The sequence below is a fragment of the Mustelus asterias genome, chromosome 29, assembly GCF_964213995.1.
Source record: "Mustelus asterias chromosome 29, sMusAst1.hap1.1, whole genome shotgun sequence".
In the NCBI taxonomy this organism is placed as follows: domain Eukaryota; kingdom Metazoa; phylum Chordata; class Chondrichthyes; order Carcharhiniformes; family Triakidae; genus Mustelus; species Mustelus asterias.
In genome coordinates, this window is record NC_135829.1 from 18,516,249 (window position 1) to 18,543,843 (window position 27,595).

At 42.8% G+C, this 27,595-nt stretch overlaps 1 protein-coding gene across 2 annotated transcripts in view; it reads right to left on the reverse strand.

Moving 5' to 3' along the window:
- The window catches only part of slc12a1 (solute carrier family 12 member 1), an 86,655-nt gene that overhangs the window by 24,015 nt on the left and 35,045 nt on the right, over positions 1 to 27,595 (reverse strand). For both annotated transcript variants that reach the window (XM_078200151.1, XM_078200150.1), the window contains exons 12-19: positions 25,259 to 25,382; positions 22,548 to 22,649; positions 21,438 to 21,593; positions 19,510 to 19,609; positions 17,358 to 17,469; positions 14,574 to 14,714; positions 10,785 to 10,891; positions 2,859 to 2,941 (exon numbers count right to left, since the gene is read on the reverse strand). In XM_078200151.1, coding sequence (XP_078056277.1) covers positions 2,859 to 2,941; positions 10,785 to 10,891; positions 14,574 to 14,714; positions 17,358 to 17,469; positions 19,510 to 19,609; positions 21,438 to 21,593; positions 22,548 to 22,649; positions 25,259 to 25,382 — 925 coding nt within the window. The remainder of the gene's footprint in view (positions 1 to 2,858; positions 2,942 to 10,784; positions 10,892 to 14,573; positions 14,715 to 17,357; positions 17,470 to 19,509; positions 19,610 to 21,437; positions 21,594 to 22,547; positions 22,650 to 25,258; positions 25,383 to 27,595) is intronic.

Consider the following 27,595-nt stretch of genomic DNA (forward strand, 5'->3'; position numbering starts at 1 on the left):
CAACTTCCCTATTACCGATGTTAGGCTCACTCACTGGTCTACAGGGAACGGATTATACCACTGCCTTCCAAATGCCAAGTTATGAAGTCCTTGATAATAGACTTCCCAGTGCCGACGTTAGGCTCACTGGTCTATAGCTCCCCGTTTTCTCTCTACCTCCCTTTTTGAATACTAGGCTTACATTAGATACCCTCCAATCTGTAAGAACCAGACCAGAGTCCAAAACGTTTTGGAAAATGGCCACCAATCTACTATTTCGAGGGCCACTTCCTTAAGTAACCTGGGACGCAATTATCAGGCCCTGGAGATTTATCCGCCTTCAATCCTATTTCCCAAAACCATTTATCTACTAATACTGATTTCCTTCAGTTCCTCACGAAAACCATAGAAACCATAGAAACCCTACAGTGCAGAAGGAGGCCATTCGGCCCATCGAGTCTGCACCGACCACGATCCCACCCAGGCCCTACCCCCACATATTTACCCGCTAATCCCTCTAACCTACACATCCCAGGACTCTAAGGGATAATTTTTAACCTGGCCAATCAACCTAACCCGCACATCTTTGGACTGTGGGAGGAAACCGGAGCACCCGGAGGAAACCCACGCAGACACGAGGAGAATGTGCAAACTCCACACAGACAGTGACCCGAGCCGGGAATCGAACCCGGGACCCTGGAGCTGTGAAGCAGCAGTGCTAACCACTGTGCTACCGTGCCGCCCCAAACTTGTGTTTCTCAGAACTTCCAGTACATTATTCATGTCTAAAGCAAAGTATGAAGTTAGTTCCTCAGTCACTTCTTTGTTCTCCGTTATGAATTCCACTGTTTCTGACTATAAGGGGCCTACCACATCTTTTGTCAATTTTTTTTTTACATAGGAACTTTTGCAGTCAGTTTTTATGTTTCCCGCCATCTTACTTTCATACTCTATTTTCCTCATCTTAATCAATTCCTCAGGGTGCGATTTTACCATTTTGATTCTAAATGCTGAATCTGGGCGCAACTCAGATCCGACTTGGAAACCTGTCCTCAGGTGCCCCCATATGCACTCATCCTGAAACAAAAATCATGAGTCTGAATCACACTGTGGGCAGGGCTTGTCGTACCCGAAACGCTGCTGCTCCGATCGCAGCCTTCAACTGCGCACGCGCAGTGAAAATAAAATTTGAAAAACACTCCCAGGCCGCAAAAAGCAGATAAAACGGCTCGGGAGTGATGGCCCCCACAAAAAGCGGATAAAGTTGCCTGGGAGCAAAAAGCAGGAGCGATGGCCCCCACAGATATTGCCCCACCCCCACAACATAACTGTCCTTCTTATCCACCCACCTCCCGCTACCCAGACCGATGGCGACCCCCCCGTCCCCTTTTCCCCCACACCGACCACCCGCAGTGGCAGTGGTACCCCCCCCAAACCACCAAAGAGCGATCTGGCCTCCACCCCCACCCCACCACCCACTACAACCGATCTGAGTTAGAGAGCCGTTGGAAGCTCTGAACTTACCTCTTCAGAAGCTGGAGCGCCCAAAACAGACCTTCGCAAGCATGTCTGTTTCGTGCCGAATCTGGATGGGCAAACGCGATGGTAAAGGGGGAAATGCCAGTAAGATTGGGTGTCCAGCTCATTAAGTCAATTTAAATGCATGCAAATACATTTAAATTGACGTCGCGTCCGTTTCGGGTGCGGTTCCGATCACGGCCATTTTCAGGCTTTGGTCAAGTGGGAATCTGCGCGGATCATGCTATTCGCCTCACGCCCGACTTTACCAAGTTTTCGCGCTCGAAAATGGGTGCAACGCAATGGTAAAATCGGGCCCTTAGACTACCTTTGCTGAATTTTAACAGCTCCCAATCCTCTGGTCTGTTGCTTTCTCCTGCTGATTTGTATGCTTCATTTTTGAACCTAATACTCTAATTACCCTTGTGGTCAAACCATAGCTTACAATTGCCTTTCCATTCATGCATCAAATAGGAATAAACAACTTCTTAAATGTTGTCAGGGTTTCCTGCCTCTACCACCCTTTCAGGCAGTGAGTTCCGGATTCCCATCACCCTTTGAGTGAAAAAGCTTTTCCTCAAATCTCTTCTAAATCTCCTGCTCCTTACCTTAAAGCTATGCCCCCTGGTTAGTGACCCCTCTACCAAGAGAGGAAGTTTCTACCCGTCTACAATCATCAATTTTGCACACCTTGATCAGGTCCCCCACCAGCCTTCGCTGCTCTAAGGAAAACAACCCCAACCTAACCTCTTCATAGCTGAAACACTTCAGCCTGGGAAACATCCTGGTGAATCTCCTCTGCACCCTTTCTAGTGCAATCACATCCTTCCTATAGTGTGGCAACCAGAACAGCACACAGTACTCTAGCTGTGGCCCAACGAGCATTTAATACAACTCTCTCCTCATATTAAATGTTTCGGCTAATAAAGGCAAGTATCCTACATACCTTTTTAACTACCATATCTACCCATCTTGCTGCCTTCAGGGATCTTTCAACATGCACCCCAAGTCTCTCTGTACTTCCTAATGTCCTGCCGTTCATGGCGTATTCCCTTGCTTTGTTCGTCCTCCCAAACCGCTCACTCTTCAAGGTTAAATTCCATTTGACATTGTTTTATTCTATTCATAATCGTCAAGAGAGTTTCTTAGAAAAGGCAAACTTTATTTACTATCTGACTTACAGCTTAGTGGTCAGTTCTGAGGAAGGGTTACAGCTGAAATATTAACTTATTTATTCCCTCCACGGATGCTGTACAACCAACTGAATGTTTCCAAGCAGTTTTCATATATATTAGCTTTCCAGCATTTATAGTTTATTCATTTTTATTTTGACAGTTATTGTGGCTGCTGCCTTATCCTACCTTGAATCTGAAGTATGCGGGTGATGTCAAGCCCTTGGCTAATCCTGAGAATCACCAAACCATATTCAAAATCAAAGGCATCACTGCAAACAAAAACAAATACCATTCTTCAAAAGAACAAAATGGATATGCTGATATTTCACTCATCTTTTTTTCTGGACCCAAGTTATTATAAGCACATACTCCAAGCATACAGCTGCACATTTCCTACTGCCTTGTGTCTGATTTTCCAATATGGACTGTAGACACACAAAGCTTTTGTGCCGACATGAAAAAGGTAAACAGTTTCCAATACAGAACTTAAATTCCTCATTTAAACCAACACAACTGTCACACCATTGGCTAAACACGATTTGGTCCTGTCACTAAAATATGCTTTCATTCTTCGATTATTCAAGGGTCATCAACTATGGCTTATGCAATGATTATATTACAGGGAAGGGTGCAGGCCCTGAGCCTACCTTATCCAGAACGGGGATCAAACCTCATGCTGTTGGCATTATTCTAGACCACACACTAACCATCCAGCTAACCAACACCCCATACTTTTATTACTTATATTGAGTTATATGAAGACAAACCTTTATCCAAAATTTTTTAAGTTTACTGTGTTACAGAATTTTATGTCCAAGTACTCCATATCATAGCTGTGATCTACTAAATCAAATTAATTCTCTAGCTATATATAATACAACCATCATAAAAAACAGAAGTCTAGATTTATTATGGAGTGATAAGAATTTTTCTCCATTGAGCCCTTAAGGTATTGAGGTGAAGATTGCCTTTGGAGCAGTCTGAAACCACATGCTAAAAATATCTACTTGACGATGAAATGTAGCAAATAAGAACAGAAGCAGGAGTGTTGATCCCGAATGAATAAATGTGAAAAAACTGAGTCCACTGGGTGATGCACAGAATCTGCACAACTTGCTTCATTTAAAAATTAAATTGTATCTTTTGATTCTATTATAGGCAGTTCACCCCTGCCCCGTCATTGTGCATGCCGCCATAGCCCCAACTTCACGCTGGCCCCACTCCCTTAGCACTGCTCCTGGCACATTTCGGTGTCTGGTGGGCACTGCCAGGCTGGCACTGCCCAATGGGCACTGTCAGGCTGGCACTGCCCAATGGGCACTGTCCATCCATGCCATCTACCACCTGAGGGCTTCAATGGCCCTCTATCTCCCGGCATGTCCATGGCGCCGGGTCTCCGCTCCTGCAGAACAGTAGTGATTCTTGCTGGCGTGAGGTCAGAATCAGCCATGTCAAACCAGGGTAAATTTCAAATTTCAGCATTTTTATGTTGATAAGCTTTGTGCCCTTTCTGGGCGCAAAGTCGTTTTTGCCGATAAGGAGCTGGGAGGATAGCAATCCGATTGGCACCAGGTGTGAATCGGAGTTTTGGCCTCCTATGCTATCTTTCCGCTCACCATGCTGATCGACTGGCGCGGCAAGCTGGTAGCTTCGCGCCCGCAGTGCTTCACATTTTGGATCAGATATTCCCCTGGAACTTGTAATATCTTGGAACTTACTTTGCTCAGATTAGCATCTGGTATCACTCAGAACTAGTTCATAATTTAGATGATGTGCCCCTGGGCTCGGTCATCCCACAGATACTGGAGCTACAAAGGCTGTCATGAACATTAGGATGAAATGTTAGCATACCTCCTTGGACTGCAAGACTGACTGGAGGAGTCGCATTGCTTTCTGTCCGAGGAGATGGTGCCAGTCCTCCTGGACAACCAGGCCAACACTAAGGGTGGCATCCACACTGCAGGCCTTGGTGCGGATGGGAGATGTTCACTCCATAGTTCAGGTCATGCACGTCATGCCTGAGGCATGAGCTACATAGTGTAGAGTTTCAATTGCATGGTGTAGGCACTAGTGGGGGTGGACTCTGGGGGTGTCCAACTCATCTGATACCACTTTCCTGTGACCAACACCTTCAGTTCCGCACATGAGGATAGCGCTACAACACTAGAAAGCAGGCCCAGACCGTCAAGGACCCAGTCCTCTAGGGGACACTCATCAAGGTAATCTCAGGCAATGGAGCATGGCAGCCAGCAGTCTGCCTCACCCTCAGCTGTGAATCCTGGCGGACACCTAGACACAGTGGTAGGACAAGGAAGATTAAGAGATTATATGCAGTGTGGACATAGGTGAGTTTAAGCACAAGTAGAGATGTTAGCACCATTTAATGTATTAAAATTTATGTTTTGCATTCTAAAGAAGTGTCTCCCAGATCTCATTTCTTTGAAGCATGCACAGTCAACATCAATGTTTATGCTGGAAGTGGAATTGCCTCAGGGGATAGCAGCTCAGTGGTTGCCCTCCCACTAGGCCTACTGTCTTGATTTCCTTCTCAACTCAGGAGACGTTGCGGTTCCTCATCTCCTCTTTATCCAGCTCCTCACCCTGTTGCAGTGCTAGGTTATGGAGTGTGCAGCATACCACAATGATGGACGAGACCCTCTGGGGACTGCATCAGTGGGTTCCCCCCCGACTGGTCCAGGCATCGGAACTGCATCTTTAGCGGGCCAATCGTCTGCAATAGGTGACCTCCCAGTCCATGTGGAGCCAAGTCCTAGATGACCTGACTCAGGTGGTCCATTATCCATGGTACAGACACAGTCATCTCCGGCACTAGGTCGCCATCATCTGGATGTATGTTAGTTCTCTGGTACACCCATGCCATCTCAACGTGTGACCCTGCCTCTGGTTTGTCAGCAGGCTCTACCACTCCCTTCTCTGCAGGGTGCTGGCTGGTCCATGTACGTTGATGTCCTCTCCTGTTCCACTGCGATCAAAAGCACAGTCAACTCCACTGGCTCCATCATCCTTACATTCCAAGAACTGTAAGGGAGGACACAAACCAATGGGGGGATAACTGTGACTAGCCTCTGTCTCTGTTAGGATCCTCTTGCCCTCATAGAGCTAATCACCACCATAAGACATAGGAGCAGAATTATGCCACTCAGCTCATTAGGTCTGCTCCGCCATTCAATCATGACTGATATTTTTCTCATCCCCATTCTCCTGCCTTTTCCCCATAACTTCTGATCCCCTTATTAATCAAGAACCTATCTATCTCTGTCTTAAAGACACTCAATGACCTGCCCTCCATAGCCTTCGGCGGCAAAGAGTTCCACAGATTCACCTCTCACTGGCTGAAGAAATTCCTCCTCACCTGTTTTAAAGGATCGTCCCTTTAGCCAGAAGTTCTGCCCTCTGGTTCTAGTTTCTCCTACTAGTGGAAAATCCTCTCCATGTCCACTCTATTCAGGCCTTGCAGTATCCTGTAAGTTTCAATAAGATCCCCCTCATCCTTCTAAACTCCAACAAGTACAGACCCAGAGTCCTCAGCTCTTCTTCATATGACAAGCTCTTCATTCCAAGTTTCATTCTTGTGAACCTCCTCTGGACCTTTTCCAAGGCCAGCACATCCTTCCTTAGATATGGAGCCCAAAACTGCTCACAATACTCCAAAGGGGGTCTGACCAGAGCCTTATACAGCCTCAGGAGTACATGCCTGCTCTTGTATTCTAGCCCTCTCGACATGAGTGCTAACATTGTATTTGGCCTCCTAACTGCCAATTGAACCTGCATGTTAACCTTAAGAGAATCTTGAACAATGACTCCCAGGTCCCTTTGTGTCTCCGATTTCCTAAGCATTTCCCATTTAGAAGAAAGTCTATGCCTCCATTCCTCCTTCCAAAGTGCATAACCTCACACTTTTCCACATTGTATTCCATCTGCCACTTCTTTGCCCACTCTCCTAACCTGTCCAAGTCCTTCTGTAGTCCCCCTGCTTCCTCAATACTACCCTGTCTTTCTACATATCTTTGTATCATCTGCAAACTTAGCAACAATGCCTTCAGTTCCTTCTTCCAAATCATTAATGTATATTGTGAAAAGTTGTGGTCCCAGCACTGACCCCCGAGGCACACCACTAGTCACCGGCTGCCATCCTGAAACAGACCCCTTTATCCCCACTCTGCCTTCTGCCAGTTAGCCAATCCTCTATCCATGCCAGGATCTTATGCTTAACACCACGGGCACTTAATTTATTTAACAGTCTCCTATGCGGCACCTTGTCAAAGGCCTTCTGGAAATCTAAATAAATCACATTCACTGGTTCTCCTTTATCTAGCTTCTGTTACCTCCTCAAAGAACTCTAACAGATTTGTCAGACATGACCTCCTCTTGACAAAGCCGTGCCGACTCAGTCCCACTTTATCATGCACTTCCAAGTACTCTGCGATCTCATCTTTAATAGTGGACTCTAAAACCTTGCCAATGACCGAAGTCAGGCTAACTGGACTAGCCCATAATTTCCCGTCTGCTGCCTCCCTCCCTTCTTAAACAGCGGTGTTACATTCGCTACTTTCCAGTCCTCTGGTAGCCTCCCTGCCTCCAGCGATTTTTGAAAGATCACCACCAATGCCTCCACAATTTCCTCAGCTATCTCTTTTAGAACCCTGGGGTGTAGTCCATCTGGTCCAGGTGATTTATCCACCTTCAGACCTTTCAGTTTCCCCAGAACCCTCTCCTTAGTGATGGCCACTACACTCACCTCTGCCCCTGACTCTCCTGGAGCTCTGGCATCCCATTGGTGTCTTCCACCATGAAGACTGCTGCAAAGTAACTATTCAGTTCCTCTGCCATTGCTTTGTTTCCTATTATTACTTCTCCAGCCTCATTTTCCAGTGGTCCAATGGCTATTTTTGCCTCTCTCTTACCTTTTATATATTGGAACAAACTCTTCCCATCTTCTTTTATATTACTAGCTAGCTTACACTCCTATTTCATCTTCTCCCCCTTATTGCTTTTTTAGTTGTCCTCTGCTCGCTTTTAAAGGCTTCCCACTAATCTTTGCCACTTTGTATGCTTTTTCTTTTACTTTTATGCTGTCCTTGACTTCCCTTGTCAGCCATGGATGCCTCGTCCTCCCCTTTGTGTTTCCTCCTCCTTGGAATGAATTTCTGTTGTGCCTCCCGAATAACTCTCAAAAACTCCTGCCATTGCTGTTCCACTGTCTCCCCTGCTAGGCTCCCTTTCCAATCAACCCTGGCCAGCTCCTCCCTCATGTCTTTGTCGTTACCTTTATTTAATTGTAATACCATTACACCTGATTCCAGCTTCTCCCCCTCAAGCTGCAGGGTAAATTCTATCATATTGTGGTCACTGCTCCCTAAGGGTTCCTTCGCCTTAAGTTCCCTAATCAAGTCTGCCTCATTACACATCACCAAATCCAGAGTAGCCTGTTCCCTAGAAAGCTCTGTCACAAGCAGCTCCAACAAACCAGGGACCCGACACGCCCTTACAACCCGCTGTTCCTCCAGACCCTACTTTGGAACCCACAGTCGCCCTCTGTGCATTTCTCCCCTCCCACTCACTTTCAGCTGCCACTTCAGAAAGGCAATCGCTCTGAGGAACCATCACCGAGACACCGCCAAGGGGGACTAGAGTTATGTAAAGTCCACACCAAGTGGCAGACACCATGGAGACCCAGAGCACCACGATAATGAATGTCCAAGGCCTGAGAGCAGCAAACCGTGGAAAATCAGGAAACAAGGTCTCACCGGCAAGAATTTAATTTCCTGACTCTCACGAGGTTTTGGGCCCGTGTCACTGTTTACCCTAACGGGTAATGCAGGCTCAAAATTCCACCCTTTGTTTCTAGTGCCACCAGATTCATCTTTCGGGGCAGCTCCTGGGGCTTTTATATCAGAGTTCAGATGTGGTTAAATGGTATGCTAATGGTGCATTGGAATGCAAAGATAATTTCTTCAGCTCATTACCACGATGGGCATTAAGCCTAAATATCACTCTGACAAAGAGGAAATGAAAGTTTAGCTGGCAGTGCCTGAAACTTAAAAGTAGTAGTCATTAATGATTTAGGTTCTTCCAATGAGTAAGGAAGGGACAATGAATTTCTTATTTTGCTGCTGAAATAACCCTTCACTATGTGAAAATGATTAAAAGGACTGCTTTGGTTAAAGGGGAGAGGGTCAATATTTGTTGTCAGGCTCCACGACACTTCTAAAATTGGAATCCATAGAATCCTACAATGCAGGAGGTGGCCATTCGGCCCATCAAGTCTGCATCGACCACAATTCCACCCAGTCCTATCCCCATAATCACTTGCATTTACCCTAGCTAGTCCCCCTGATACTAAGGGGCAATTTAGCATGGCCAATCCACCTAACCCACACATCTTTGGACTTTGGGAGGAAACCGGAGCACCCGGAGGAAACCCACGCAGACACGGGGAGAATGTGCAAACTCCACACAGACAGTGACCCAACCTGGAAATCGAACCCGGGTATCTGGCGCTGAGGCAGCAGTGCTAACCACTGTGCCGCTCCTTAATTCCCTTAACAGAATGAGCAGGTAAAGTAGGATGCTGGAAAAATAAAACAGCAATGTTGTAACACAAAAGCTTCGACCCACAAGTATTCAGCCAACTGAATATAATGAGGTTTAAATTCACAAAAAAAACCACTGAGTTGCATAACTTGTTACTACCAAAGGCAATGAGAATGACAGCTAAATCGAACATGTTGATCTCAACAGTGGAGACATTGGTAGGATTAGTCAATCTGCAGTGCAGTTACTGAAAAACAGGTAACTGTTAGAACATAGAAAAGCTACAGCACAAACAGGCCCTTCGGCCCACAAGTTGCGCTGAACAATTTCCTTACCTTCTAGGCTCATCTATAACCCTCTATCTTACTAACCTCCATGAACCTATCCAAAAGTCTCTTAAAAGACTCCATCGAATCTGCTTCCACCACCACTACTGGCAGCCGATTCCACGCACCCACCACCCTCTGAGTGAAAAACTTACCCCTAACATCTCCTCTATACCTACTCCCCAGCACCCTAAACCTGTGGCCTCTCGTTAGCTTGTGCAAACAATGCAATTTCATACTTTCCCCCGCAAAGGAGTGAAAAAGCAACATGAAGCAGCTGAAAGTCTCTTCCAGAAGACAAGTTTAGCTAAGGCATCAGCAGTGCCAGCATATCTACATGCTCCATGGGGCGACACAGTGGTACGGTGGTTAGCACTGCTGCCTCAGGTGCCAGGGAACTGGATTTGATTCCCACTTGGGTAACTGTGCGGAGTTTGCACGTTCTCCCTGTTGTCTGCGTGGCTTTCCTCCTGGTTTCCTCCCAGTCTGATAGACGTGCTAGTTAGATGCATTGGCCATGCTAAATTCTCCCTCAGTGTACCTAAAAAGCACCGGAGTGCGGCGACCAAAAAGAAGTTAAGTTTATTTATCATAAGTAGACTTACATTAACACTGCAATGAAGTTACTGTGAAATTCCCCTAGTTGCCACCCTCCGGCGCCTGCTCAGGTACACGGAGGAAGAATTTAGCATGGCAAATTCACCTAACTTGCACATCTTTGGACTGTGGGCGGAAACCGGAGCACCCGGAGGAAACCCACACAGACACAGGGAGAACGTGCAGACTCCACACAGACAGTGACCCAAGCCGGGAATCAAACCCGGGTCCCTGGAGCTGTGAGGCAGCAGTGCTCAGACCAGGGAACTTTCACAGTAACGTCATTGCAGTCTTAATGTAAGCCTACTTGTGACAAATAAATAAGCTTTGGCTTTGGTAAACCACCCTATAGTGAAATGTGAACTAACTGCTGTCAAAGAGACTGGGTTTAAAATTCAAATTTCCAAACTAATGGTCAAACACAAGCCAGTACACCAGACTCATTTTGCTCTAACCAACAATTTGAGGACTGATGCAGGGTTATCCACTTCCAGCCATAACAGAATTTAACAGATCTCTAAAGGACAGTCTGATTTTAGGTGAATTTTTTCTTGGATCAGATAAAAATGTGCAGACATTACTCAATGAAAAGTCAAGAATCACACTCTAATCAAACATAGCAAGAACTACCTACTGCAAAATTCCAACATAATTTTCAACATCTTGAGAACCAGTAGTACGCCAGTCTCTTTTGTATCCAATCACCAGTGTATTAGGTTTCATTCGACCCAATCCAGAAGCCTAGTGGGAAACAAGTAGAATTGTGTCCATTGATGATAAATGTTGTGGAAGCTTTTCCGATTTTACCAAGAAAATATTATTTTCCTCAGTTTATCCAGTGTTTTTTTTTACATTTGACATGACAACCTGCATTTTTATATTAAAAAGTTAGATAAAGTTAATAAATGACACTCTTAATCTCATACTATGAGATGAGTTTAAACATTTTTGTATTTGTAAATGGGTTTTCTCATGTTTCTTACGCATTTTTTATTGTCACAAATAATCATTTAGGATGACGTCCTTCTTGGTGCAGTGTTAATTTGGTGTTCACATACTCACCCTTTTAATACAGGATTAAGAAAGAACATAAAAAACTGTTGAGAGTCTTGGTGCTTTTTGGAATCAATTGTGTACACTACCTTTAGCGCACTCTAATGTATGACTGAGCGAGCAAACCAAAATCATCTAAGTAATAATCAATTAATTAGAATAAATTGTACATTGCAAACAATCAAACAGGGGTCAGAATTCCTGAGGAAGTAGAGCAACAGTACAAAGATTACAAATTCTGGGTGATAGACAAGATTAACAGATTGTTGTTGATATGTAAAAATGTGGCCGTTTTTAATGATGCGTTGAGAAAACTAATCAATAACCATAGAATCATGACGGCACAGGGATGAAGAAGCATGTATCTAGGGGAACTTGAAGGGTTATCCAGTAAAACGGTCTGATCTTCCATCAAAGTGAGAAGGGCCCATTTTCAAATTATAGAAATCACGTGGTTCTATTTACAATAACTGATAACCGTTACCGGGATCAGTGTTTCAGTGAGTAAAATGAACATGATCACTCACCAGATCTTCAACCATCATCCGATTTTATTAGAAGTGAGCCAAAGCTCAATCACCTATTCAAATTCTCCTTTCTACCAGGAAAACCGCACAACTGATTCTGCAAATCCACCTCCAAAGAGGAGTTCGAATCTTGTAGAACCCGCGGCCGGTTAGAATATTGACTCCAACAATGGGGGAAAAAATCACTTCTGGGTGAATCCTTAAAAGCCTCTTGCATTAGTTCAACTGACTAATCAATGTGATAAATGGAGCCCTTTGATTATCAGAAGTACAAGCAGATATTGTTATCCCTTACTGATGCTGACAACTAAAAAAAAATCAGATGAAGCACAGGAAAGCAGCTATTTGGACATGAAGTGCTCTCTAATATTCAATACTCAGATTTTTAAAAACAAAATGACTTGCTCCATACAATGAATGATTGAATGCACTCCACAAATTGATATGATTTTATCAAATGAACTTGAATCCAACCAGAATTCTTGCCTTGCCCAACTAATGCAGAACAGTAATCAACAAAGCCAAAAGAATGTTAAAATTATGTAGCAAACACCAATCAGGTAAATGAGTAAAAACATGCAGTAACTTATGGGGGATTTCAAAGCAGCCAGAAATAGTAAAAAACAAGGGAATGGAGTTCCTACAATGTGTACAGCACTCCTTTTTAACCCAGCATTCAAGTCCAAGGAGAGAGGATTCACTACTAGATCTGGTAATGGGGTGTAGGTCAGAGCAGATTAGAGAAGCATTCGTAGAGGAACATCTGGGCAATGGTAACCATATGTTGTTTAAAGGTAATAGCTGAGAAGGGCATAAGCCTGAAAAAGACTACGATCATGCCTGCTGTCCCACATTGAAGAGGTCTACTCAGGGATATGGGTTTCTGCTTTGGGACTTCATGTGACTGAACAGGCCGATTCTCAACCCACTGGTCTTTGGTACACAGGGCAGAATGTCCCACGAGGTATTGGGATCCAGAGTGCAGGTTTTGCTTCTTTTCCTTTCCTTCTCTGCTGCCCATTTGCCTCATTAAGATGTTGTGACATGGCAACAACTTGTCCATTAAGCTATCTTAAATGACTGGCAGCAAGCTCTTCCCAGTCATTAATGCCAATGTAGCCCATGCTTCAAGTCTTTGAAATGTTTTTTTTAAGTTCTCCCCTGGAACAGTGGCCATTTGAGAGTTGAGAAAACAAGACCTGGGGAGCGGAGACACTTTTTAGCCAACCAGACACAAATGTCCAGCCTGTTGAAGGTGATTTTGCAGTTTTGTCTGAATGCTCATGAAGTTGGCTTCAAGAACACCACTAGCATTTGTTCAACAATCCTCCTATTGAATCTGGTGGATCCAAAGGAGGTGTTGCAGATGAAATTCCCCCTACTACTCTTAATCATCACAGGCCATGTCTAACTGCAACACATGAGTGTAATGACAACAACAACTCTGTACACTAAGATATTTGTTAACTTGCAGAGGTCTTTGTTGTCAAACACACCCACTGCAATAGTTTGCGGAAGCATGCAAGTTTATTGATGATGAGGAAAAAGTAATTCCAGAAAATTGATTAGGACAGAGAGAGAAGAGTTTCACTCTGATGATAAATTGCTTTGCTATGCAACGTTGCTTTCATTTCAGTTTTCTCAGCATCAAATTTCTCTGATTTGGCAGCAACTTGTGTAAGCATACCATGTCCCTTGTGATTGACAATCTGCATCTTCTCACTTTCTACTCCTAATTCCCCTGACCAGAGGACTAACAATTATTCTAATCACTAGAGTGCTATTCAAAAACAATCCCAATAAAACATGTTAGACAATGATGAAACTGACAACAATTACTCAGGGTTGTGATGATGTGGAACACTCTACCACATGCAGAACACTCTACCACATGCAGTGGTTGAGCCAAATACCATAGATACGTTACAGAAGCATCCAGATAAGTACATGAGGGATATAGGAATGGAATAGAAGGGTATGTTGATGGGGAACTGACAGGGCAGGATGCTGCATAGACCCATTGGGGAGAATGACTTTATTTCTAATCAAAAAAGTTAATTCCAATTAAGCCCAATCATGGTCCCCACGAGAGGCAAAGATGATCCAAGATGACAGGATGAGGCATTGCACCCCACCTTGGGCTTGATCTAACCCTTCATCTTGGCCAAAAGGCCAAGATGACTTCGAAAAATTGCATCCGGTAAAGCCTCGGTTTAACATCACTGGCAAACCTGATCCTTTACTCTAGTCGAGCTTAGGCAAACCACAATCGCAGGTGTCAGCACACCGCAAGTGCAATAGGCTAACCTTGTTCTGCTTGATCATGGTTTCACCCTGCCAGGCAAAATGACTTATTTCTGTGCCACAAAATTCAATGAAATATCTAATTCCAAACTGAAATGCTGAGAACAATTTAGAGTCCCATTCCATTAACACCAACAACCTAGCAGAGTTGACTAACCAATTAAGCCAGTTTTCCAAAGATGTGCAGGTTAGGTTGATTGGCTAAATTGCCTCTTAGAGTCAGTGGGATTGCGTGGTTGGGGCTTGGGTGGGATTGTCATCGGTGCAGACTCGATAGGCTGTGCAGCCTACTTCTGCAATGTTGGGATTTTATGATCCTGATAAGAAATATTAAGCCCCTTTTAAATAATGCGATGCTTGTTTGGAAGAATATTAAATTCTACGATCTGTAATACATTTAAACATGTTGGTACCTACTTATTGATGCAAATCTAACAATGTAAATATTTAACCAAATCACATGCAACTAGGATGACAGTACATCCAGTGGTTAACTTTGATACCTTAAGGATCTGATAAGATAGATTTAGAGTAACAACCTGAAGTAAGCACTTTACTCCATCACGCAGATTGTCTCCAGCCACTGCTGCATAGAAGGCTTTTTTTTTGTTCTTCGCAAGCCACTGTTGGTATTTATCCATGCTCAGGTTAATGTCACTTACTGTTTGCTTTCGTGAACCCTAACAAAAAAAAACAGTAACACAATGATCATATGGACAAAATTAACTGGACTATTTTTCACATTGCTAAGCTTTACTTCTACTTCAACACAGGACATTCTAGAACTTTCCCACAAACATTGATAACGTGCAAACTCTTCTCAGATGAAGTTCTAACTTACCAGTTCCTCTGACACCTCCCCAGTAGCTGAAAGATATAAATTCAGCCTCACAGCATCGGAATTTAGCTGACATGACTTTCAGTTTTGCACCCAGTGGCTTTCAGGAGTAAGAGCTTAGCGAATTTTTCAATTTACCAATCCAGAAATGTTGATATGAGTTGTGGTACCCAATCCCAACTGAGATCAGGTAAGTTACCACAGATCAGGGATTGTATCTGTGATACAATGATTGATGCAATTCCTTTGTCTTTTTGCTGTCATCTGTAAAGGCCAAAAAAACCATCCTGCTCCATAACAAATGCTTCAAGATTTAAACCCGAGTGTGCGTGGGAGTGTAATGCCATAATGCTGTAGCACGGACACTAACCTGTTATTCCAAAATGTTATTATTTTACCTGTACAAAAAAAAACTGTACTGGAAAATCATCTATTCTCTTGCCAGGCATCAAAAACCATGAATTAAAATCATAAGTATAAGCGTTAAAATGCTGTTTATGACAATGTATTCAAATCTTCCATCACCTCAGCCCCACTTTTTCATTACAAAACTCCTCAAACTTTCAATCATTCCTCATAATCCTCTCTTCCTGATTAGAAATTCATTTATTTACACCATCTTTAAACAATCTTATAAGACCATAAGACACTCGGCCCATTGAGTCTGCTCCACCATTCAATCATGGCTGATATTTTTCTCATCCCCAGTCTCCTACCTTTTCCCCATAATCTCTGAACTTCTTATCAATCAAGAACCCATCTATCTCGGTCTTAAAGACACTCAATGACCTGGCCTCCACAGCCTTCTGCAGCAAAGAGTTCCAAAGATTCACCACTCTCTGGCTGAAGAAATTCCTCCTCATCTCTGTTTTAAAGGATCGTCCCTTTAGCCTGAGGCTGTGCCCTCTGGTTCCAGTTTTTCCTACTAATGGAAACATCCTCTCCATGTCCACTCTATCCAAGCCTTACAGTATAATGCAAGTTTCAATAAGATCCCCCCTCATGCTTCTAAACTCCAACGAGTACAGACCCAAGTACTCCGCGAATATCTTGGATATTTTGTACCTTACACGATATGTTGCAGGTTGATGTAACTTTAAATTTCACATTTTCAGTCAAGAAACTCTCCTCAAAGTGTTAACCTGCTGACCGTGCTACCACTTGGTTCTTTGCTGAAACACTAGAGAAGAAATCAGAGTCCCGCAAAATCACTACAATTCCAGCACCTTCTGTGCAAGTACATCAATGCACAATTACAAAACATAACCTTTATGCATATATTAATTAGTGCCCATCATGTAAGTACGTGACTGGAAGCATAATCAGTAAGAAGTCTCACAACACCAGGTTAAAGTCCAACAGGTTTATTTGGTAGCAAATACCATAAGCTTTCGGAGCACTGCTCCTTCGTCAGATGGAGTGGATGTCCACTGGTGTTGTGAGACTTCTTACTGTGCTTACCCCAGTCCAACGCCGGCATCTCCACATCATGACTAGCATAATCAGTGCCAGGAACATCTGTACAAGGAGAGATTCACAGACATGGGTAGCAGCAACATGGGATAAACCACTGCAGAAGCAGCAGCAAGACCTTGAGTCTGGGACTCGGAGACATCAGAACAAAGCCCATCAAGACAGAATCTGATCAGTTTGCCTCACCACGCGTAATATCTCCAAGTCGTGAGTTTGGATATTTAGTGAAATTTTGATTATCGTGTATACAAAGTAGGTGAGAGGTTAATTACTTTGTGTATAATGAAACAAGTCAGAGGTTGAATACTTTGTGCACAACGAAGTTTGATGCCTGGCTTACTAAAGTTTTTTATAAGAGTCTGAAAATTTTGAGGTAACTTTAGAGTACAAGGGGAGATTTCAAGAATTTTAGTGCTTTTGTCCACAGTGTTAGCTGACTCGAATTAGAGGGTAACAAGGGTAATAGTGGAATGTGAAGAAAAGCTTGCTTGAAGTATACTCTTGGAAATCTTACTTTTGAAAATGACTTGGACTGTCTCTTGTTACAGGAACTATTTATGTAGCTGCACCTGAGCTTTGCTGAGGGAATCAATCTAGTTCAGTATTCTTGTCAGATGTCAACTGACCCTTTACATTCTCCAAACATATCTAAAAGTTATTTGGGCAAAATCTGTGTCTGAAATGATTTGAGGTCAGGCACAACATTTGAGCAAATAAAGCAATCCTCACTTTTGTCCAAGCTGCTCTGACAGAGACATCGCCTCCTGACATGAAAGCACTGGTGACCTGTTGGCAGTAGTACGACAGTGGTAGCCACAGTTCCAAGAGATTTGTACTGCAATATGATGTAATTGTCCTATCAGTGTGTTGAGGTACTGAAGCATGATTGTTTACATGAGTTACTTGTATCCATTTTCCCAAAAATTCATTTTGCTGCCACTGTGACCATTTGGCTTTGCAGAAGTTAAAGCGATCAAAATTGCCACACAGAAATCTGTCATATCATAATTACCGTAAATACTTGACTACAGATGCAGAGACTAAAATTCTTGGTGAAAGAAAGTGTTAAATCCAACAAGGCTGGCCTAGACATAGGTGATCCCGTCAGTACGATACACTGTGGCCTACGGGGAGAAGAAGAAACCACAAATTATTTTTTTGTGGAAAGAGTCATGAACCCACACACATTGCTTAAAAATGTTTTCATTCAGAAAATGTTTCGAGTACATTAGAAAATATATTGAGTGTAATTTCCCCTCAAAAAATGTCAAAGTGCCAGGTTCTGACTGAAAACTGACATTTCTCCCCAGAGAAACAGCCAGGTTCTCTCTCAGATTTGTCAAAAAAAGCAGGGGGCGTGTTTAGCACCATCATTCTAGAGGGATGGGACCTAAAGATGCCAACAAGGCCAGTTGCACAGAGACAATCTCAAATTTGAGAGACAGGTCCCCCAGACAACAGGATAATTCTCGCTACCCCCACCCCCCCCCCCACATTATCACCAGCAATATTTCCCCCTATCCCACCCACAAAACACCATCTATTATCACCAGCAATCTCCCCTGCCCCCAGCCCTGACCCCTGCAGCGTCAATCTGGCAAGGATGCCCTGCCACGTTCCTATCCACCTGGGGGGCTGCACTGGCCTTTGCACCCCCAAGGTGGACATCTCGATTCCTACCACGTGACATCACTAGGTGAGACCCTAATTATGTCACAGGCAGGGAAGATTCCATTCTGAGATCTTCCTGGCGCATATCCCATTATGGCCCTCTCACGAGAGTTAGCAGCCATAACAGGATGTTCACCTGGCCCGGAAAATCCTGGCTATTATTTCCTCAATTATAATGCTTACAGTTGTAGTGATTAACCTATCTTGACAATAGTTAATGGCCCAGATTTACTGGTGACTTCAAGAACTGCACACAAAAATTTAGCAGGTTCTATGATATCAATTTTCTCTATTACAATGTCAGTTTTATTCTAGCACCATTTATACATGATCTCCAGCATCCCGGAACAGAAATAGTCCAATACATTGCACAAGTGATCAGATTGATGAATTTTCAGATGGTAAACCAGGAAGTGAATAGCACTGATTAGCAGGAATCTTTTAAATATATAGAGCCAAATAAAGATTAGGACATATACATAGCATTAAGATAGAAGTTGAAATATCAAACAGATTTTAAATGTGGTCTTTAGTATTGTAACTGTGCAAAAACGTGACCCATTTATCAATAAATACAAATGTACTTTGCAAGACCTCTTGCTTATCTGAAGTTGCAGGTTCATATTTTCATGCTGACAATTATTTCCCTACATTTAGAAAGGCCAATATGCCACCTTAATTTTTCAACCTTTGCAGTAGGCCAAGTTATAGCAGATGTTCAGTGCTAAGCTACTTATGGCACATCTGTGTTCTCCTTAGCCCCATAATCAATTTTGTTCAGCACAATTTCATTTTTTCCAGATTGCAAGACTATTTGTTTCATCTAATACCAACAAATAAAAGGCTAACAGTTCCAGAACGTTCTTACTCTTATTTTCCTATTCCCCCCCTGCCCCACCCGATCAAAATGTTATGCAACTTTTTTCAAGCGATTTACTTGACAATCAAATAGCATCTTTTGCACATTGTAACTTAGCCAACATTTGCAGTCATAGATGCCAGAGAAACTGCTGAGGTAATGTTTGCCAACATTTCTATGGATTATTTTGTTAATTAGATTTTTTTTTAAACTAGGAAAGAACAGTTTATTCAACAGTTAATCCCTTCAAGTTCTCGCACTGTTTATTCAAATGTGATCAAAGGCAATTACAAAAGACAACAGTTCCAGGTTGCTAACAGAATTAATTTAAGAAAAATCTCAAGAATATCTATTAAGTTTGTCAGTTACTGAAAAACTGATGAAGAAAATATTTTTAAAAGTTGCAGAGTACCAACTATGACTTTTATTAACTTTTAAGCTTTCATATTGGAAGTGCCAGGAGGTTCACTAGAATACACAATGCTTACTAAATTGCAGCCTTGAAATTCAGTAGTTTTCCCAAACTCACGTTATAATTTTTCAGCTCTCTCTCTATCTGAAGTTACAAAGAAAATAGGAAGAAACACCACAGAATGAAGGACCTGACGTTTAAGAGTCACTGTTCCCTTCATACCTGAAATTCTTAATATGATCATTCACCCCAGTCAGTGATAGGGCATCTTGTAGGGCTGTGACATACGACATGGCCTGTGCTGAAGAGCCCCAATTCACCTCTGTTACAAACAGTATTTCAAACAAGAGTCAGTGTTAAAAACTGAAGCAAAATAATTTTCATGATTTATCATACAGAAATTGGTCTTCCATCTGTGGTTAAACACTGTGGCCCCAAATTTCCACATGATGAGCTGCACCACACTGGTACCAAGATGAATTATACCCAATAATAATCCAGAGAGCCTTTTGCACCAATCTTGTGGATCAGCTCATTTCCATATCTGGCATAAACCCGGGTCTTTACTGCTGATTTCCCTCCCACACCCCACTGTGCCATCACTCCTGTCCTTAGTCCCCAGGCGATCCTGGGCAAGCACATTACCAGCCGCAGCCATTGCTCCCACTGCCGCTGCCAAATAATGCACAGCTGCTGGCCTCCAATTGACCAATAGCTCTCCTGGTTTCAGGATTTCCAGCCCCGGGGTCCTTGATCCCAGAAAGGGCCTGTTGCTGTCCACTTAAGTGCCTAACTGATGCTCAATACAGCAGACCTTCCCAAAGGAGGTGACATGTCTCTCATCCACTCTCCAGTTGGTGGGCCAATCTCTCTGCTGTCTTGTTGTGATGCGAAATCAATTAAGTTTATAGCTCTCCTATAAAGTGCAGTCACATACTTCAGCCTGCTCGATTTAAGGAGATTTCCCATAGCTATTGGAATTACTCCAGGTTATTAAAGTTGTTGCATTGGTCACATTTATTGCCAGTCAGTGACAATTTGCACACAGCATGGCTGCACTTTCTTATGCAATAAATAGCATTAATCCAACATTTCTATTTTGGTGATGTGCAATTGAATTGACATCTTCTCACCAAGACCCTCACAGGACCAGTGGGGGTTCTTGTTTGGTGTTCCTTAAATGTTGCATAACTTTTCTTCTCCATCTTCCACTCCCCCTCCATTATAACAGCATTAAAGGATATCCTCCACCGATGAAACCCTTGAGATAGAAGACAGAATCCCTACAGTGCAGAAGGAAGCCATTGGGTCCATCGAGTCTGCGCCGACAACAATCCCACCCAGGCCCTATCCCCATAAGCCCACATATTTACCCTGTTAGTACCCCTGACACTAAGGGGCAATTTAGCATGGCCAATCAATCTAACCCGACTGTGGGAGGAAACACATGCAGACACTGGGAGAACGTGTAGACTCCACACAGAAAAGTGACCCAAGGCCAGAATTGAACCCGGGTCCCTGGCTCTGTGAGGCAGCAGTCCTAACCACAATGCTACCATGCTGCCCTTACCGAAGAGTAGGTTCACAATTCTCCTGTGGATTCAGAGTCAAGACCAAGACAGTGTAGTCAAAATACCAAAAATAATCACGTTCCTAAAAGTAATTCATAACTGCAGTAAATCACCATTCAAATCGTTCACCCTCTACAAACACAGAAACTTATTTTTGCCAACTTTATCTGATCCTGGTAAACATGCGCTTTGTCCCTGTTCTAATTTATGGCTTGTGTATTTTAAGCATATCAAGAACTATGGGGCCTATCTTGTTGCCCCAAATAGGTACCCATATCTTTAAGAGGAAAAAAAAAAGCTGCTAACTTAATTGAAACTTAGGGCTTGATATTTTCTGTGAGGTGAGAGGCAGGAATAATAACTTTGCAAGGTATTTAACCTTTCTCCATGTATCTCCCAATATCACGTCACGGGAATGAACCTGCTCACCATTTCCAACTCTGCTCCCTCCAGATTTTCTGGAAAATCTAAGTGAAGCCAGAAAACTTAGGCTTAATAAATACTTTTAGCGAGTTTGGAAAGGTACTCTTAATTCATCACTTTGTGCACATTCACTGAAGATATCTTAAAAACTCCCACCTGGTTTGTTGTAAATCACATAAATATTGAGGAATAACACAATTGCAACTGTGATTACAGCTGCCCACCAGTTGATGACAAACATGACGGCACAGCACAATACAGTTCCAAGAAGCGACACCCACATGTTGTAAAATCTAAACGCAGGACGCCATCCTGATAAACAAAATGGCATTACATCAGTAAGGGTTTCACATTCTGTTCATTTTAAACTACAAAAAGAAAATCTTTAATAACTGACAATGTAAAATGTAAATGTATTCTGAACTGCAAAATTAATTTATGAAGAGCACTACAGTATCCAAATGCTACATAGTGGGCCCATCGCGTTGTGCCTGATTTCGGGCGTGAAAACTTGGTAAAGTCAGGAGTGAGGTGAGTAGAGCGATCTGCGCCCGCCTCCACGCCGGTTCGCCCTTTACCAAGACTCGAAAATGGCCACGATCAAGACTGCGCCCGAAACAGGCGCAATGGCAATTTAAATGTATTTGCAAGCTTTAAATTGCCTTAATGGGCTGCACACCCAACTTTACCGTCACTTCCCCCTTTACCACCATGTTCGCCCATCCAGAATCGGCGCAAAACAGACATGCTCCATAAAAGTCCAATTCGGGCGCTCCAGTTAGTGAGAAAGTAGGTGCCTAGCGTCCGATGGTTCTCTGCTTGAGATCGGTTGGGGGTGCGATCGGTTTTGAGTGGTGGAGGGGGGGAAATAAGGGGGTCAGTAATGTTGTGGGGGTGGGGCAATATCTGTGGAGGCCACGGAGAGGCATTATCTGGCCCAGGAGGGATGCGGCAGGGGAGCAGCATTCTATCATTTATTTTTCCTCCGCGCATGTGCAGTTGGAGGCGCCAATCGGAGCTGCAGGGTTTCAGGCATGTTAAGCCCCACCCACAGGCTTCTACAGCACGATTCGGAATCGCTGATATTTTTGCAGGCAGTGTGTGTATGGGTCTAAAAGAACAGGTCTAAAAGTCAGACCTGAAACACTCCCAGTTTCAAGTCCGCCCAGCTCTTAGAATCAAAATGGTAAAATAGGGCCTAGTGACAAGAGAACTGGAGATCTTGTAAATTTCTATTCAGTTGCAATCCATCGTTAAAATACTAACCTGGAGTTTTGGAATATGAAGCATGAAAACATGAAAAGTTGATAAGTGCATACGAGGCCAAGAAGAAGTTTGAGATAACAGGAGCAATAGTATTCAGTTCAGCTAAAAAGGAAAATTGTCAATGTTTACATTTTTATTGTTTTATATATATATTTTACCAAGAACATAAGATTTTATAGAAATGCAAGTCAAACATTTTTCTTCACCTTCATTTTTCATTTGATCTCCAAATCTTACCAATAGTGACAATGTTTTTGGGCACAATGTGACTGTGTGCAGTATGTACCCAATGATGGAAGAGTCCAGAACATAGTTTGAGGATAAGGGGCAAACCTTTTAGAACTGAGATAAGGAGAAATTTCTTTACCCAGAAAGTGGTGAATGTACGAAATTCACTGCCACAGAAAGTATTTGAGGCCAAAACGTTGTCTGATTTCAAGAAGAAATTAGATATACCTCTTGGAGCTAAAGGGATCAAGGGAAACGGGGGGAAAATCAGGATATTGAATTCGATGATCAGCCATGATCAAAATGAACGGTGCAGCAGGCTCAAAGGACCGAACGGCCTACTCCTAAACTGAACTGTCAAGTTAATATGCAAATCAGGAGCACGTTTTCAAATTTTGATAAGCAGAATTAGAGATAGTCGCTTCTTTACATTTCAGTTGCCTATATAAAACCAATAGTGATGCATTTACGTTCCATTTAATACATTAGATCTGAGCATCCTAAATTATTTCTACAAAGCCTTTCACATCCTATTCTGTGCATATATATGCAGTGTGCAGCCTAAACTTTTCTACAGTGAGGCACACAAAGAATTATCTATACACGGAATGAGAAAAAACATAACCAAGTCTGTTCCTTCACAGGCACAATCCACCTTATCATAAAGTCCATGAAAACTATTTAATCGCCTGAGGTAAGGCTGTGCATAAATGGCCCTAAGGGGTCATCAAAACTGAATATTTATCAATCCCACATTTTGACTACTAGTGGCTAGATATTTAAGATATTTCCTTAAACACAGAAGCATAGCAACCATCACGTCCTGTACAATGAGTGTACATTGGTTTGTAGCATTCAATCACATTCCCTAACCGAGATATTTATCCAGTTCAATTTTATAGGAATTAACCAAAATTACATTAACCATTTTATTGCTGAAAGCTTACCCTATATTCTGAGGATGGGTAGGTGCCATTTTGGGGGACGTGAGAGGGGGAGGGGGGAGGAGAGAGAAGGAGAGGGAGAGAGAGAGAGAAGGGGAGAGTGCACGTCTTCTCTAGGGTAGGAGGCCATTTCTTGTCACCGTAAGTCTCAATTGAACCTTGTTGTGTTCCGGTTTAGGTTTTAATTTAGATTAGTCATGGCTTTCATCTTCTGAAAAGCACTGCATATATTGTCACCCTTTTTCAAACAAACTCATCGACAAGGAGAGCAACATTCTCCAACATATCAGTGCCATTTTGAAAATGTTGTCCACACTGTTTGATCACTAGTTATCTCTACAAGGTTACAGAATCCTGTTTTCACATATAAATGTAGGCAGCTCAAGATCACTCACGTCAATGCACATCACTAACAGTACATGTGATCAAATTGCTTCTACAAGTAGCTTGATGGATAGCTGACACCGGAAACTAGTTTTCCACTGACTTTGGTAAAAATGCTCCTGGCTTCCCTCAATCAATACCTAGAGGTGCCCGTGATTGAGCATTTGAACTTTCAAAGTTACCCCGAGATGTTATGTAAACTGGTATTGTTGCTAGAACAGAGCTCATATTAATGCATTCATCTGTGTCCAAAGGACTCTACTACAAGGTGCCCTCTCAGGATGTACGTTCATCTGGGGTTTCCATGAGTCCTTTGTCCAAGTCACCATTCTGATCTTGATGTCGATGGCAATTTGTATGGTTTGCCCATCCCACTGTTGGGGAAACCCACTGAAGATCCCACCGGCAGATGAGGCCAGAAAATCCTGCCCACCGGACAGAACCTTTATGAAACTTCAAGATCGTAGCAGGTGCCTTGGTTGTTTAGATGGCTTGTCCAAAGAACTAGCTCAATTGAGAGCTATCTCCACATACCCATGAAGAGGAGACATTTGTAGGGAAAGTCACAGCTACCAGTACAGAGTGCTCTTTTTGGTGTTTGCAACTGCCTCACCATCATTGTAACCAAATCCAAACTGGTGAGCTTATATTTCAAGAACTTGTTTTGTAAGGTATCATTGGCCAGAGATTGCTTAGACACCTGATCTGCACCAACTTGCCACACTCCTGGTTTGTATTAATTGTCAACCTGTTTGGAGCTAAAGCAGAATGACACTTGAGTGTCTTATTTTAACATTCCTGGAAGGTGGTCTTGAATTCAGATGGCTCAAGTCCTCAGATGTTGGTGTTCCCCACTTTGAGGGGTGTTTTAAAAAAAAAAAATCAGCAAGCATATGGCTGTATCAATCTTTTAAATTTTTTAATACAAAATTGTATTCAACAGAACAGTAATTTGAATATTTGAGTTTCTTTATCACTAATCATTTTTCAGCATCACGGAATGGGTGCCAAAAAAGGAGACACATTTGGCTCACGGAGACCAGAGTTTCCCAGAGCCAATGGGCTGTTTATAGGTCAAAATATTTTAATGAACAGATATAAATGTCACCCAGTTTTTTTCAAAGATAAAACTTAAAAAACTACACATCAACTTACCAATCAGAATGAATGCAATGGCAATGAAGAAGGTTAAAATGTAGCTTCTAATTGGTTCACTATTCTTCCCATATCCCTTGCCAAAGAAATACAGCCCCTTGTAAATATTATCCTTGCAGAGCGCCTGTAGGAACAATAAACTCAGTTACTCATAATATCAAAAGAGAAAATTCTGGAAATGTTCAACAGCATCTGGGGGAAAGAGGAAAAGAATATTGTTTCAGGTTAACACCCTTTCGTTCTGTGTTTTTTTCAGTTTGACAATTGTTTTTTGGAGGGTTGGCAAGAATGGTTATTTTGCTGTTTGAAATGCCCATCATGTCTGGCGGCGTCTGTGCAGAGAGAAATGGAGAGCAGTGACCCTTCATCAGAACGAGTGTAGATTATGAACCTGAAGTGTTGATTTTGTTTCTCTCGCTGGCCCATATATTTTCAGCATTCTCGGTTTATATTTCAGATTTCCATCTTCTTTGAGACTTTACTCTCTGATTACATGGGCATGTAACTATTGTTAGTTTCAATTTAAAATAAATTTTATCACTCAATGCATAATGTAATTTTTGTTAAAATAGCCCACTTATGTGGACAGAAATACTTTACATTTTCATGGATTGCGGGCATCACTGGCTCGACCAGCATCTGTTCTACCACCTTCGAGGATTTCTGCAGCCCCCCAGGTCTCTCTTCTCATTCTTCCTGCCCAAATGCAACACCACACTTTTGTGTGTTGAATTTCTGTCATATTCCCACCCATTCAACCATCCTTGTCAATGTCTTTGAAATCTATTATCGTCTTCCTCACTGTTTTACCAAATTTCCAAATCTGTAAATTTTAAAATTGTGCCCTTTATCCCAAAACCAAAGCATCAAAATCAATAGTGGTTCTAATACTGAACCCTGGGGAACACCACTGTATACCTCTTTCCAGTCTGGAAAAAACAGCCCTCTTGTTTCCCATCTTTCAGAAAACGTTTGTCAAAGTCCCGCACAAGAGATTATCGTGCAAGATTAAAGCGCATGGGATTGTGGAAAGTGTATTGAGATGGATGGAAAACTGGCTGGCAGAGAGGAAACAAAGAGTAGGAATTAATAGATGCTTTTCAAATTGGCAGACAGTAACTAGTGGGGTGCCACAGGGATCGGTGCTGGGACCCCAGCTATTCACAATATATATTAATGATTTGGATGGGGAAACAAAATGTAACATCTCAAAGTTTGCAGATGATACCAAGTTGGATGGCAGGGTGAACTGTGACAAGGATGCAGAGATCCGTCAGAATGATCTGGACAGGTTGGGTGAGTGGGAAAATCAATGGCAGATGCAGTATAATTTGGATAAATGCAAGGTTATTCACTTTGGAAGCAAAAACAAGGTGGCAGATTACTACCGGAATGGCTGTAAATTGGGAGAGGGGAGTGTGCAGCGGGACCTGGGTGTCCTTGTGCACCAATCACTGAAGGTAAGTATGCAAGTGCAGCAGGCGGTAAAGAAGGCAAATGGCATGTTGGCCTTCATTGCGAGAGGTTGAGTATAGAGCAATTATACAGGGCCTTGGTGAGGCCACACCTAGAGTATTGTGTGCAGTTTTGATATCCTTTTCTGAGGAAAGATGTTCTTGCTCTCGAGGGAGTGCAGCGAAGGTTTACCAGGCTGATTCCAGGGATGGCGGGGCTGATGTACGAGGACAGATTAACTAGGTTAGGATTGTTTTCACTGGAGTTCAGACGAATGAGGGGGGGATCTCAGAGACTTATAAAATTCTAACAGGACTAGACAGGATAGATGCAGGGAGGATATTCCTGATGGTGGGGGAGCCCAGAACCAGGGGTCACAGTCCAGGGATCAGGGTAGGCCATTTAGGACAGAGGCGAGGAGACATTTCTTCACCCAAAGAGTGGTGAGCCTGTGGAATTCATTACCACAGGACGTAGTTGATGCCAAAACATTGAATGCATTCAAGAGGCGGCTGGATATAGCACTTAGAGTGAACAGGGTCAAAGGTTATGGGGAAAAAGCAGGATTAGGCTATTGAGTTGGATGATCAACCATGATCATAATGAATGGTGGAGCAGGCTCAAAGGGCCTCCTCCTAATACTATCTTCTACGTTTGTAAGTTTCTATCACTTGGCCAATTTTGTACCTGTGTTGCTACTGACCCTTTTATCCCATGGGCTTTAATTTTGCTAACATTCTTAATATGCAGGACTTCAAACATCTTAGATAGTCCATATACATGGCATCAACTGCAGTGCCCTCATCCAATCACTGTTGCTTCATTAAAATACTCAAGTTAGTCAAACATGATTTGTCTTAGAAAATCTGCACTCTTTCTCCT